The sequence below is a fragment of the Glycine max genome, chromosome 1, assembly GCF_000004515.6.
Source record: "Glycine max cultivar Williams 82 chromosome 1, Glycine_max_v4.0, whole genome shotgun sequence".
In the NCBI taxonomy this organism is placed as follows: domain Eukaryota; kingdom Viridiplantae; phylum Streptophyta; class Magnoliopsida; order Fabales; family Fabaceae; genus Glycine; species Glycine max.
This window is the reverse complement of record NC_016088.4, coordinates 52,507,314-52,523,261: the sequence shown is the minus strand read 5'-3', so window position 1 is coordinate 52,523,261 and position 15,948 is coordinate 52,507,314. Positions and strand designations below refer to the sequence as shown.

General features: G+C 32.5%; 1 protein-coding gene across 1 annotated transcript; it reads right to left on the bottom strand.

Annotated features, from left to right (window-relative positions):
- Window positions 1-634: 634 nt before the first annotated feature.
- LOC100811224 (probable NAD(P)H dehydrogenase (quinone) FQR1-like 2) lies at window positions 635-3,396 on the bottom strand. The gene is made up of 2 exons (XM_003517200.5): window positions 2,336-3,396; window positions 635-1,250 (listed from the first exon to the last, which is right to left on the bottom strand). Exons 1-2 carry the CDS (start codon window positions 2,908-2,910, stop codon window positions 1,022-1,024), a joined length of 804 nt encoding a protein of 267 aa, XP_003517248.1. The 5' UTR covers window positions 2,911-3,396; the 3' UTR covers window positions 635-1,021.
- Window positions 3,397-15,948: the final 12,552 nt, after the last annotated feature.

Sequence of the window (15,948 nt, the reverse complement as noted above, 5' to 3'; positions counted from 1 at the left end):
TCAATTTTTTTATTTTTTCTTGATGTGAGACTTAACTCACACTTCATACTTTTCACTGGATTTTTTTTTTCACATCACATGATAGTCTCTCTCAAGTAAAAATTATTTTTTCGGTCTCTCACGTAAATATAATTTTAGAATTTAATATAATATACAATGAAATTGTATTTCTATTATATATCTTAAATTGCACCCCTTCTACTTAATGAAAATATAATTTTATTTTGTATTTCATGATTTTGTGAAATATATGTTTAAAAATCATAAAAAGAAAACAAGTGATGAGGTGAGAATAATAGAATGTGTGTTGAAATAACAAATCCCCAAAACAATTATGTGGCCTAGATTAACTTTTCCTTCCCACAAATCATACCAATAAAAGATTATTGAAAAGTGTTAATTGCACCTTTCTTTTTTCTTTCTGAGTATGAACTTATAAGTACTAAAATATAATAATAAATATAATCTTAAAGCGATTAAAATTAATAAAATATAAATTTTCAAGAACTAAAAATAAAAAAACTTATAGAAACCAAAATTAAAAAAAAAACATAAACTTCTAAAAACTAAACGTGAAAAAAAATTATAAGGGCCAAAAAAAAATCTAAGTATAAAAACATATTAAAACCTAATAAAATTCAAAGCTGAGAAATTCATTATTTTCCGATCTAACCAACAATTGATGTCACAATCACGAGTTTAAACAATTGTATTATCCAAGTCATATTACACATTGATAATCATGTGTAAAGGCAAACATAGAAGAAACGATCACACGAAGATACACAAATTCACAATTATTATATGACGAAAATTTACGAACATCTACACCTTCCAGAAACAAAGCAGAACCCAACATGGGAATCCCCAACCCAACAGAATCGATAGTGTAACAGAACTGCCGTTCCTCACCAGTCATCACAATGCAATGGTAAAATGCTAGAACCAATTTGACAAAAAGAACGGTCAAAAAATACAGAGATAATCAAACAAGAATAGAATGAAATGAAGAAAACACCATTCATGACTGGGCGAGTTTCTTGACTACAACAGCCATATACTTGCCCTGATGCTCTGCAAGAGCCATCTCTGTTTCACTTGGCTCTCTTGTGCCATCACCGGCAAACACTCCTGCACCATATGGAGTACCACCTCTTATGTCCTCCATCTTGAACATTCCGGGTCCAAATGTATATCCAATAGGAACAAAAAGCATTCCATGATGTGCCAACTGAGTGATTGCCGTCCAACTGCAATAAAAACCACAAAACTAAGTAAGTTTCTATTGCTTCTCAAGCATTATTGTCTAAGAGACCGTTCCATTTTCCACCATCAAGTATTGACTCTTATAATTTTAAGATTTATACTTTTTTACTCGGTATAATTTGAAAGTGGTGTTTTTAGTCTTTATAGTTTACATTTTAACTCTTTTTTAGTTTTTATAGTTTAAAAGTGATATTTTTAGTTCTTATAATTTGTATTTTAATTATCTTTTAGTCCCTATAATTTGAAGATGATTTTTTTAATCCTTATAATTTATATTTTAATTATCTTTTATTCCTTATTTAAAAAAAATATATAAAAATAATTAGATACAAATTAATTATAAATTATCAATTATTTTTTGTTATAAATTATCTTATGATAAATTAATTATTAAAATATAAAAAATAGGAATTATATCAACATAAAAGAACATCCCTCTAAAGGTGTGAAGACACTGTCCTCTTAGTATGTGGAAAGAGTACAAAAAAATGTGGTTATCCCTTAACAAGCTCAGCATGTTATACCCTGAATTTTATATAGCCATCTCTATTTAATCGAGACATTATAACTTAAAATTCACAAGGTTGATAATCTAGATGCAATATGGTTTTTTTTTTTGGTAGGCTAGATGCAATATATTCATAAATAACATGAACTCAAGTCACATTATTCATCAATTAAAGCAGGTGAAAGACAGAGATAGCAGTCTGAAACACCCGAAGAAAGCTCCCCATAAACTAAGACCAAAAATAATCAAATGCATAAAACTTGCATAGCTAGTTGTATCATGGCCTAGTAAGTAATTTGCTATGGCCTTTGCAAAGATGCTTCATTCATCTTGAAATTAAAATACATTAACACTCTCTCTCCCTCTTTAGAAAATAAAAACAAAGACGCAGTAGTTATTGACAATCAAATCGATGTCTGGGACATCAATTACAACAATGCAGAGAAAGAGATTCTACGAACACAATCTGTCAAATCAAACAATGCATGCCACCTATTAAGGTCAAAATTTAACTGAGATTCACAAATCAAGAACACTAACAAGAAAAAAAGAAAATCTTACGCAGTAGTTTCTTGGCCTCCTCCTTGAGTTCCGGTGCTAACAAAGAACCCAGCGGGTTTCCCTGCAAGCTTCTGCTCCTTCCACAAGTGCCCCGTGGAGTCAAAGAAAGCCTTCATTTGCGCCGCCATCGACCCGTACCTCGTCGGAAACCCAAACAGTACCCCATCGGCGGCCGTCAACTCCGCCGCCGTAATCTCTGGTATGGCGTCGTCCTTGGGCGGCGCCCTCATCTGATTCAGCACCTCAATCGGCAATGTCTCCGGAACCCTATACAGAACCCCTTCCACACCCTCCACTCCGTCCACGCCTTTCTTCAACCTCTTCGCCAGCCCCTCCACGTGTCCGTACATCGAATAGAACACGATGAAGACCTTCAATTTCGCGCCGCCCGGGAGAGACGACGACGACGACGCTGCTTCACGCGCTGGCGCGTCGGGTTCGCGCGCGTGGGCGTTGTCTGGAGGCGAGATCGGCGGCGGGGTGGGGGCTGCGGCGGCAACGGTGGGAGCGGGAGCATCGTCGGCGACCGGCGGGGGCTTCTTCTTGCTATGAAGGCAGCCGGCTCCTTTCCCCATGAAGGGCGAATTTGGAATGTGGAATGAGAATTTTGGGAACAGAAAGAGAGAGAGGGAATGGAAGCATCCAAATCCTAGTTCAGAATTTCAGAGTTGAGACTGAGAGAGAGAAAGAGTTCAGACTTTGTTTTGAGTATCTTCGAATGATTGCTGATGTCACCCTCTCTCCTCTCTCCGTTCAAATATAAAAAGGATGGACACGTCCCCACTCCCCCCAACCTAATCGAAACGACGACGTCGCTCCACCCGTTGCCTTCTTTTCTTGCATCCCACTCTCATACCACAAATCGCCTCACTTTAATTCTTTCCTTTTTTATTTATAAATAAATAAATACTCATTCTAAACTCTCAAAATATGAAAAGTTGACAAATTAATATTTAAATAATGAAATAATTTAATTTAATTTTCAAAAATGAATTCATCATTGTCTTACATTTTTAAAAATCAAAACATTTTCAAATAAAGATGTAGGCTTGATTTTGAAAGGGTGGGTTGGGTTGGGTTTGGTTGGTTAAAGAGAAAAGGATGATAAACGAGTTCTCTTGCGTGGGGCGATGCGTTGAGTTGTTTTAATTAATAATTAGTCATTATGGACGACAGGGGAATGGCAATTGCAACTTCTAGAAGCAATTGACGAATTTGAATGCCTACAAATCCTCCACTGAAGACAGTTTTGATTTTTGAGAAATTTGTGTTAGATATGTTGAGATTTTTGTGCTTATACGTGTGCTTCATTTTCTATGCACCAACTTTTTCAATGATGTGCTGTTTGCACAATAGTATACTATTCTGAAACCGAGGGAGTAGTATAATACACTTGTAATCTTTTTATTATTAGCGTTTAATCTAATCAACCTAGTTATATAAAATCTGTCTCTCTCCCTTGTAGTAGTCGAGTTAGGTAGTGTTTAATCCAGATTGTAATTCCTTAGTTTCTTTATCTTTTCCATATAGTAAAAAACCAGTCATTCTCGAAGTTGGAATGCCTATTTTAAAAACGGTTGCCAATTTCTTTTTAATGAATGTATTAAAATAGAAAATTTAAAAATATATCGAGTGATGAAAATTAAATAAGTTCTTACCATTTGAAGGAGTGTGTTTCCATAAGGGTTGAAAAGGAAGACTGTGTTAAAGGATATCAATAGTATGAAAAAACTTTATTTATTTTTTATTTAAATAGATTAAGTTCCTTCTAAATCACAATAGCTGAATTATGGAATGTTCTTCAAGGTATACTTCTAGTACATTCTCTTGACTTCACACGAATTCAACTCAAAGCAAATTTTTAAGCGGTTATTCAACTCATCTTTTCTATTTGCTTGTTTAGGCACCCACTTTTCACTTGGTGGATCAAATTGGACTGTTGGCTACATCATGTCAGCAAGTTTCTAAACATCACATTTGGAAGGAGACAAATTAATGCAGTGATGCACTTGAAAACACTTATATTGACTTTAGACAAAAGTGATACGATTTTTAATTTTGCGTCCGATTTCATAAGCCTTTTCTTTATTAGGTTGATTTTGCCATTATATATTTTCATTCGAGGGATGTAATTGTTTTTCTTGTTGGCTTTGTGCTATTATTTCATCGACCATTTTTTTTTTAAGTTGAAGACTTAGCCATCGTTTGATTATAAGGAGGGAAGAGAAGAAAATGGGTATGAAATAAAATGAAAATAAATAAATAATAAATAATTGAATTAAATTAATTAGTTAAGTAAAATAAAAAAAATCTTTTTTTTATTATTTTTGTAGATGTGACATTATTTGGAAAGAGGATGCACTACAGGAGCATAGTAACCTCTAAACGGAGATAGAAGCATTTCCGCCTACTTCTTCTCAATTTTATGCGAAATTTTTTTAAGTGAGACCCATAATTTTTTTTTGATAAAACTTATGCACATCTCTTCACAATCGAATCACCACTGCTTGCACATTTATCTGCCCTTTTATGCCTTTCCTTCCTCTTCTCATTAATTTGATCCCAATCAAACCATCCCTCAATCCCATTCTTTTGTGTTTTGGGTTAATAAATTGTTCAACATTTTATTTATAAGAGGAGATTCACTTCCTACAAGAATAAGTTTAAAATGTTATTTTCAATTTAAACTCTTTATTTTAATTTAATCTAACAACTTAAATTAGGAGTAACTCTTTAAACTTATTATCGGAGTAAATGGTTGTCTTCCCTTTTTTTTTGGGAAAAAAATGTAAATTATATTAAACCCAAAATGATACAATAATAAATGGACATACCCCGCAGTTAAAGAAAATTAAAAGTCTCCCTAATATAAGAAGACTTATATAAAGATGCTAAAACAAATGCAACAGGTGCACTTGTCTAAACATAAGAAACTTAATCTTGTTAATAACCTCTATTACAGAAAATTGATAATCTTCAAAAATCAACTTGTTCCTAGACAGCCAAATGCAGTAGACTGTAATTGCTATAGTCAGACAACGTAATTTTCCTTGAACACCTGATGTGGATCTGCCCCTAATTAAAGAGTCAGTAATGCGCTGTAAAGAAGTGAAACGCTTGCGCAAAGAAGCCAAATCACGAATGTGAGCCCAAACTTGAAGAGATTTCCTGCAAGAAAAGAACAAATGAGCATGATTCCTTTTAGCAAACTTTATTTATAATAGTTTTAGTTTTTTAGTAAGTCAAATGTCAAAGTGATAATATTAGACATTAAGTTATTTGTTATTGATTGATTGTATAAGTCTTATAAGTTTAAGTACTTTTTTTTATTTGGTTGACTATGTAATTATTGAGATGCATTTTTTATCATGTTATATTTTTAAAGCATTTATTGGTTTTGTTCATGGCAAGTTTAGTTTCTAACCAAAAATTTGGTTTGCCCCTTTAACGGGGTGTGATCTTCCAACTAAATATTTTTTTATCAATGAAATTTGAATATGAGATGGTGCTTTAAGAATCTGAATCCAATTTCAACGGCCTTGAGATGAATGTTTGATATTTTATAAAGGTGTTGTTTGGAAGAGTTTTAAAAATAAAGGAAAAGAAGAGAATTTTTTATTTGCAATAAATATACTCTAATTTAATAATTTTTTTAAAATAAATACAGTATAAATTTAATATTATAATATTTAACTAATCTTTTAATTTGGTGTCCTTACAGACCATAATGGCCATATGATCATGACTTATGGCCTAAATCTTGGTTGTTGTTCGAATTATGGGTCATTTTCCTCAACATACAATCTATTTGGGCAAGAGGTTTTAACTTTTAAGTTTTTTAGTTTGTGTTTGGTTTAGAGAAAAGAAATAGAGTAGATAAAAATAGAAAATAAATAATTTAAAAAAAGAGAAAGAGTACAAATAAAATGATATAATATGTTGTTTGCTTTAAGTAAAATAGGTTAAAAATAAAATAGAAATGATATTATAAAATTGTTTGGTATAACTAAAATAGAGAGGAGGGAATTAAATTGAGACACAAGAATAACATTATGTTCTTATGTGAGTACTTCTAATAAAAAAAATCGATTATAAACCAAACATAAATCGATTATTTTGGTCAAAAAATTGGTTTTAAGTACAAACAATCAATTTCTACCATTCAAGATGATTTTTGTGGAGAGAGAAATTTACTTTCTGGATCCCAGAGCAATTGTATGTTATTTCTCTTCAAAATTGTTGCAACCAAACTCACGTGCCTCAATTCTGTCTATTCAAACGTTGAAGAATGGTTACTCCCCCAATCATGTTTGTTACCCCATTATTTGTAGGATTAAGTCCTTTTATTTCTCAAAGGAGTACTTTTTATTGCCATCACGTTTTTAGAGAGGCAAACCAAATAGCGAATTTGCAGCCCGAGTTTGGTTTGTCCATAAATGGCAATGGTAGAATTTTTGCTTTTCCACCGTATTAGTTTTACACAAAATAATGATACAGGTTTCCCTAGAGAATTTTAATATATTTGGTTTGCGGCTTTAGTCCCTCTTTCACACACACACAAAAAATATTTAATTAATATCTATATATTTTATGACAAATGTTAATCAGAGCACTTAAGACAATGATTAAGAAAGTAAAGAATTTTTATTTTATTTTATTGGCATGCATAAAAATATATTATCCTATAATTTTTTAATGTGCTCTTATATAATTTCAATAAAAAAAATTCCTTAGCAACACTCAAACTTTAAATCACCCTATTAATTTTAAAATAAAAATCTCGTCCCCCCTTCCTCTTCAAAATCGTACTCTTAAACATATATTATTTATTATGATTTATTTACTTTTCATTAAAGAATAAGGTATTTGTGACATCGCTTACTTTTCATTTATGAATAAGATATTCATCGTTATTAATTATTTGCTTTAAGCCACACTTGGTGTATTTGAACAAAAACTAAATCTGTCTTGTATCATGTATGACTTAAAGCAAATACACCAAGTATATTGATTTGATTATGGTTAATAAAAGGTAATTTATACAATAATAAATCTGGTCATGTTTATAAATGATCATTTCTATTCAATTATTTCAATTTTAATTAAAAAAGATATCAATTAATATTAAAATAATAAATTATATCATAATTACTTTTATTACTTAAAAAAATATAACTTACAATTCAAATTAATTAAAAAGATGAAAAAAATACATAATAAAATTATGATTTTGTTATTGAAAAAATAGAATAGAATCATGATTATGTATGCATATAATACTCAATGGAGTATGTTTTGTGAAAAGGACAATTTTAAAATAAAAAATAAACTATCCACTTGAGTAGTTTAAATAATAATTGTGAGAGTGAGAATATTTGTTCCCAAGTTGCCTTCATAATTGTAAGAATCGAACTGAGGCCCATAATGGGTTTTTGCGGGAAGGTCAGCCTACAAAACTTATTTTTTCTGACAGGGCCTGGTACCCATTTTAGATTTCTCAAGGCCCAAATAAGAAATAACAACATAGCTAATGTAGTCATTCAGTATAAAAAATCTCAGACGAAAATAAATGTTGGCATATATTTATACCCCCAAGTAGCACTTAAATATAATAATCAGTTCTGGCTACAGAAAACTGTATTCATTTTCTTGTGAATAATTTTCATAAAGTAATTTATCTACTTTGTGGATAAAGAAAATTAAACTATATGTTTTCTTAAGTATCGGCAAGGGATGATAAAATGAGTTAAAATTTTCGGGTTCATCCATGTAACTTATTAAAATAAACTGGGTTAAATTATATGATTCAACTTTTCATCTCGTATAATTCAACTCACATAATCCGCAAACTTGGCAGGTTATAAATCTTACATGTGAAGCTAATTTTAAAATATATCATATGTTTTGGGAGGAAAAAATATGTGAAGATTTATTCCGCACAAAAATAATATATATATAACATTGATATAAAATATTTATTAATTTTATTAATGATTAATTTTTATTAAAGAACATATTTTAATCACTTTTAGTACGGTCTAATTCCTCAAACACATTATTTCACTTAACCAACATGATGATAATTCGAATACACCGCATCCATTTATTTTTTGTCAAATTTTTTTCTATTTTATTTTTAAGTGCTGAATGCGTTGTGCATTTCGTGTGCCAAAGCTTCCTACCACACAGCATTCTGTTTATATATAGAGACTAAGAAAACCACTGCTACGTAGTACGTACCATTAAGCTACAGATCTTTCTGATTAAACAACATGGCATATGAACTTCCTTCACATTGATTCTACCTCCATTGTCCACCCACAACGTTGAATCGTTGATTGCCATGCCTCAGAAATCCAGTTAACCATGCGATTGCACTTGCACCCCACCTGCCACCATTATGGATAACCTTCGTGGAATCACCACAAAACGAAGAGCACCTTCAATTCATACCCCAACTTCTACACATGCTCTTCCTTCGTGCCTTTACTAGAGACCTGCAGTACCTCCATTCTGTGTTAATTTGTTGCATGCGGCCATTGCTACATGTATAACACATGCATGCTGATGCCTCCACCCCCTTGTCAGCTTCTCAATGTTTTCACAGATATGTGAAAGGAATAATTACTACGTTAACATTTTTTTGGGGTCACATTTGTAATTTAATTCCATCGTTAAAATGCATCCACATGCACCCAAACTATGAAGAAGCTAGCATATATAATACAATCTGTGAGTGGTTTACTAGGTTTGTGCGAGTAGACTTCTACTCTATAACAGTTTCGACCAGCATCTCATTATTAGGAGTGTCTTTCCATTACCATTCTTACAGACTTGGATCATAAGTACATGATATATATGTTTCACTTCTACTCTGCATAAGGATACGCAATTAGAATTTTAGGAGTGGGAAAAAAAATACAACTTAATTTACAACACATATAAGATAACCTTAAATTTTATCCATTAGTTTGGACCTAAGTTACGTAATCCTAAACCATAACTTAATATACTAACCAAATGTATTTAATCCAATAAATATGTATATTCATTATAATTTCCAGGTTTATAATTAATGAATCACATATCATACAGATTTCTACGGAATTTAGCATCAATTTTTATCCTAGCCAAGATTATTAATTTGATGTTTTTTTGTTGTTGTGTGTGTGGATTGATTTACATAATTTAGAAACATTGTCTTTGGGCCCTAATTCACCCACTTGTATATTTTTGGTACGACAATATCATAACGCGTGACCTTATCCTACGTTGTCTGATGATCTCCTATTGCCCTATCCGTTTCAAAGTCTCACCTTCACGTATTTCCTTAAAAAGTTTGCATATATAGAATCTATGTCCACATGCATGTGTTCCACGAATTGCAGTAAACATAGGAAAAGTCTTACATGACTTGCTCTGTTAACGTGGCGTACGTAGGTTCTTTAGTTTCCTTTTTTTTTTTTTTTGGGGGGGGGGGGGGGGGGGGGGGGGGGGGGGGGGGGTTGCTAGTCAAAGAAGTAAGTTAAAGAATTTTTATTTTGCTAATTGCATGTGATCCTTATTTATGATTTCTTAACCATAAAAAGCTTTTGATAAAGCTCGTGAAGAATATAAAATTATACTTGCATCGTCATGTCGTCACTGATCCCGATCTAATTTTATACTAGTTAGCCAGTCCAAATTTACTTCTAAAGTTCCAATTGAAGTCAATTAAGCACACTACATAGCATATATAGTTCATTCACACAGAACTAGAACCGTTTAATATATTGCTTGAGAATTCAAGGCTTCAAGCTAGTAACACTGGTCCCTGGCCCACAAGCTATATATATATATATATCCAAGAACCCGAGCCACAAAACAAGAGCCTTAAGGCAAGCACAAGGACCACGAAACATTGTGATGCATCACGCAAAGCTTAAATAAAATAGTACAAGAAAGAGCGGGTGAGAAGTCTTGTTTAGTTGTCTTGGGATCAAAGGACTCCTGAGAAATCAATCTAAGTACTGATATCTTCTTTAGCCCCAAGATTCCATATCTGTTGGATGGACAACCGGCTATTTTTTGTGCCCAACACATGTCCCATATATAGCATTGTCTTTTAATAATTAGTTGTCTTATGTTATTATGCAAGCATTGGTTATCAGATTGATACCCCCAAGCACTATATATCCCAATAAATTTAGAAGAAGAAAAAAAATGAAAATATCCTTAAGAGTACTAATTAAGGACTAAAAAATTGTAAAAAGCTTTTTATTGAGTGTCACTTCTTTTTAATTTCTAATACAACGATAATAAAATCTTCAATAAATTTTTCATTTATTGATTTCTTAATCTGTGCACTTAATATACTAGTTAGCAGAAGAAAAGATAAAAAGGAATGAAAGAAAGAAAAGAAACAATGGATTAGATAAAAACAACATCAGTGGCAAGTGGCAACCATGTGCATGCTTAGCCCAGTGGTAGTTTACAGAATGAAAGACAGCCAGCTTGGAATCCCTTAAAGAGTGTGAAATCAATTGAAGGATGAAGAAACCCCACATCCCCACTAGTCCACCTGCCACGTTTCGTACGTTTGCTCCTTCTTTAATTGCAATTAATTAAGGGACTAATTAAAAAAAGTTAAATAATCAAGTAATAGCTAGCTAGAATCTTTGGTTATTATATACAACTCTCTCGAAGATACTGACTTAGCTGTGTGGAGATTTCTTGCTTTTAAGTATAGGGAATAATCCAACCTTTATGTTTGCATGTGTGTGTGTTTCATAGTTAAATGTGAAGCTTTTTTAGGAAAGCGACTCGCTAGGGCTTTGCATTCCAATAGAAAGCCCGGCCCTTAATTTCTTAATGCCTTTTTTCTTTTTCTTCTAGTACTATTTGACTACACTACCTTTGCATCTTTTCACCAATAGGGGTGGGTTTAGTTGATTGCCAATTACTTTCTCTAACACAAAGGCACGCGCTGACATAAACATTTGTTAGGTCGTGAACCAACGACACTGCTTAGGTTCGTGCGTTAAGGGGTGATTGGCTCTGTTGCGTGTGAGCCACTGTCCCTTAATTAATCTTGAAGTTAGAGCTCAGTTAACCTACTAGTAATAAGTGACCGAAAACTAGATAATGGCCCAAATTATGGCGCAATTTAGGGGTTGTTGAAAACTAGGTCTATAGCTAAAAAAAACTTTTAATAAAAAAATGATATAGAACACAAACCATGCCTGCATATTTACGTATTAAAAAAAGATACCTACTGACATTAAATTAAGCACGTATTTAGAGGCTAAAACGTGAAATGGATTAGTTTGGAAGGAGGGAAACATGGAAGTCTACTGTGTGTGGCGCATACAACACAAACAAAATTGACCGCGTGGATGATGACATTGTTCACACGTTGAGATTAAATGAGAACATATTAATTAATTAAGGCTTGAGAGTTGAGAGATTCCTGATGATTAAACGACGTGTTTTTTTTTTTGCTCGTTATTAATTTCTATAATATTTGTGATACGTATATATTGATCACTCAAAAGGTGGAAGAGACTAATTAAGTGTTAATAAAATGCTGCCCATGAAAATTGTTACACATGGATCATATGTTTGAGGTTTATCTTGGATCGCATTAGTCCATGCAATGTGCAAGCTGAAACAAAAAAAAATTCATGGGACCACTATAATTCTGAACCATGTTTCTTTACGAAAAGAAAGAGGTGGGAAATTAAACAGATGGGGACTAAGTGGTTATTATTTGATTTAATTTGTTAGGATCCGGGGTGCATCCAAATATGCTTTAATTTAAGTGAGTATAAGCTTATATGATATTCCATAATCAAGGGAATGCACTTTGATTAGCCGGGGTGTGTGACTGAAAATCTTGATGAGGATACCTCATCACCAAACTAAATGAAAGTTGGAAGATGGGAAACAAGGGCTGTAGGTGTCGGGATAAACATGACACCCACTTGTTTAAGCCCTTTTTTAGTTTAAGTTGATTGAGTAGTTTAGTTAAAGTCAAAATTATTAGACTGCAAAACAACTCAAAAGCATAACCAAAGGAATCCCGTCCGTGCCACGCGCATATTCTTTGGCATATATTATCCATTCTTTAATTAAACAAATGCCAAATTAATTAATCACAAAATCAACTTGATCTGCCTAGAAGAATATATATAACTTACGAGCGAATCTCTCCGTCTCTCTCTATCTTTGTTTCCTTTTTTCACTGCTGACCATGCTCTATGCACCTTCATCCTTATCCTTTATTACCACCTTTATTTATCTTTACTTTAAATCCAGTTATAAACTCGATCTCTAGTAAACTTGAGGAAGCATCCTTCCTGCTTTGCAATCTCACCTTATCTTATTTTACTCAAAACAAATATGTCTATTGTACCCACCATTACAATAATCCCAACTTTCCCGCTCACAAATGAAAAAATGACAAAACACATCCGCTACACTCACTTTTGCTTGAAAACTATGTGAGCTAGCTCCAGGATATAATAATAATGTAAAAAAATTAAGCATCCATCCCAATCAGTGCCCCATGGCTCCTGACACTGCTGACGAATTCCTCACGCACTTTCTTCTAGCTTTCAGGACATGGTTCATTGAATCCACCCTAGTTAATGAGATGTTATTTTTTCGCCAGGTTTTGACAAGGAACCTTTGTCTTTCCTTTGTATGGTAGAGACACTTTCACCATATTAAGTAAAAAAAAAATTGTAAAGTTGTAACCCCTCTCTACATGCTACCATGCTAGTAGTAAAATCTATCAGATTCATACATCACCAGGGACAGAAATGGACGCAAAAAAATGTAAATTTGGAATAATGTTGAGTGTGGCCGTTGTCAAGTGTGGCGGCTACAGCTTGTGTAGGGGGAATAACGAATCAGAGGATGAGACAGTGATTGTGTCAGGAAGAAGAGGAGTTGACAGGGACTAAAGAAAATAATAGTTAGTAGCTATAATCATATTCATATTAATAACAATAAATTCTAGAATATATTATTAGTTACAATTAAAATTCATAAGAAAATATAAATTTTCTTAATCTCATTTTTTAACTTTTTTTTCTATACCACAAATAATATGAAAATATAATACTTAGACACTCAACATGTTAATTGATACTTAGTGAGAGAGTGATAAAAAATTTCGTACCCATGCATATGCAAAGAGGCTGTTTCCGGATTCGAACCCATGACCAACAAGTCACCAAGGCACAACTTTACCGCTGCATCAGGACTCGCCCACTTAGTGAGAGAGTGATAAAACACAAAAATAAATTATAATTATTATATATGATATGATAACAAAAACTAAATTAAAAAAATTATGAGTGATAATCAAATATCATAGCTCTTTTTAATAACAATAAGAAAAATATTTTTTTGACACCTTCTTTAATGTGTACACTTTGACAAAAATAAAAAAAGATAAGAGATAAATGATTGTTAAAATATAAGTGTAAGGTTGAGTTTAAAATTGCTTAGTAAAAAACAAGTTATATATTCTATAAGCGAGAAAAAGACATATAAATCTAAACTTTTAAAATTGAGTTAATGTGTGATATTAAATTTGTTTATGTGATTATTTATGATTTATTGGTTAAATTTTTTTCAATACTTATCTCCTAGACACACAACAATAATAAAATGTGATAAGAAGAAAAATGAAAAATATGAATAAAGTATTTAAAATTTGAGGTATGTAAATATAATCCCTCTAATAATAAGGAGTGTGTGCTGTGACAGAATTTAGTGGAATAGAGAGCTTACGCGTGGAGTTGAAATGGAGTGTGTGGTCCCTGAAAAGTCCTCAAGGGGTGGTGACACGCGTTGATGTGCTTGAGTTGCCCCCATGTGCGTGTCTTTGGCACGGAGTGATTAAACTCCAGCTCTTCCCGTGCCTCTGCTTCAACTTTGTGTACGACTCAACTCCGGCTTCGAACAAATTAACGGCTCACAACTCAGCTCTCTCCTTTTGTTTTCTCTTTCATCATCACGAGACCACCAGGCAATTTCTTTTTTATTATGTCTAGAATGATTTCTCTTTGAATTCTGATATTTGTACTACGTACTTTAAATATTATTAACACCGTAATTTTATGTTTGTGATATTTTCCCTTCTCTTCTATCATATTATAATAAGGTTAAATTAGTGAATATATAATGTGTTTTTATATGAACATTTTTTATGCTTTCTTTCTAATTTAACATACTAAGACAAGTTACTTGCTACCAAGGATAACCACCCAATACATATATAAAGCTTGCCACGTTTCACGTAGACAATATTCAATATTACAAATAGAAGATATTAGTATATTAGTGGATAAATTCTATCTATTTTAGTGATCTCCTTCTTTAACAAAAGAGATTACTAATCTTCGGTTGTTTTTAGTATATGTAAAAATTTCATTACCTTACTTTGGAGAAATTATCATTACTTGATGATAACATGTTATTATATTATTATTGAAATATTTACTGCTTTTAAAATGATATAGCAATGCATCTTTTTCTACTCAAATTTCCAAAGATAGCGAATCAAGTTTCGCACAATATTATTACTCATTCACATAAGAAAGAAGATAAAAATTATTTTTATTCAACAGAATTGCAGCATGTAAGATTGTTCAAGTTCGTACACGTAGATTTCTTGTTACTTTGCATATCCCTCATTGAGTCATAACACGACAGCACATAATTCGTACAAGTAGATTTTACATATTACTTATCATTTTCCTTCAATCGGTATGTTCTTAACATTTTCTGACTTCAATGGTATACGTTCCCTTGATTCTAGTGTTGAATTAATAAACTTATCGAATCATTCAAATTTCCTTTATTTTGCTTTCGTAAAATTTAAAATAAGGCTTTAGGAGAATCTAACGTATTATTTAGTTTAATACTAATCATAATTGATCAAAGATGAAAGTAACGATTAATATATAGCTGGTAATAAACAAATTAAGTAAAGAAATTATTCCAATTGACAGTTGTTGTTACTGTTATTAAAAATAAAAAGAAAAGTCTCGAATCGAGTCTCGTTAAAAAACGACACGATAGGAGGCCATGCAAGTTCGTACACCATTGAAAGGTCTCCAATGAATGGTGAGATTACAACAACCGCTGTCTCCCTAGCTAGGAAACCCTGAAAGATAAGCTAGTAATGTTCATGGATGGCATGGCAAGGGAGAAAAGAAATTAAAATATCAGGGAAATTAACTTTTTCTATTTAATTCTTTCTTCTTTCTGGCCAATTCATTCATTGATCCCACCGTCTATACTTTTTATACTACTACTACTACTAGTTCATCAGTTGCGACATGTTAGGATAGAGAGACCTTTTTGAAGGATTGCAAAGGGGACAAGCTTTATTTCTTGTCCAGCAATGAATCTGAATATTCTCCTAAACGTTGACTAGATTGTTGCCATATCGCGCTCCTCCAATTCAGTACAGGCCAGGGTTACGACAAAAATTAGGAAAAGCAAAGAAAAATAAAGGAAAGCAGAGTCAGAAATCTAAAGTGCTGATATGGTGACACGGAGAGCAGTCAGAGCACGGTTGACTTTGACCCATGTCGGGAACCGGATCCTGGACAGCA

What these genes read in the sequence shown, in the direction of transcription:
- LOC100811224 (XM_003517200.5), bottom strand. Translation starts at nt 2,910, where the DNA reads ATGGGGAAAGGAGCCGGCTGCCTTCATAGCAAGAAGAAGCCCCCGCCG. An exon ending in GGAGGCCAAGAAACTACTGC is followed by an intron (nt 1,251 to 2,335) that starts GTAAGATTTTCT and finishes TTTTTATTGCAG; the next exon opens with TTGGACGGCAATCACTCAGT.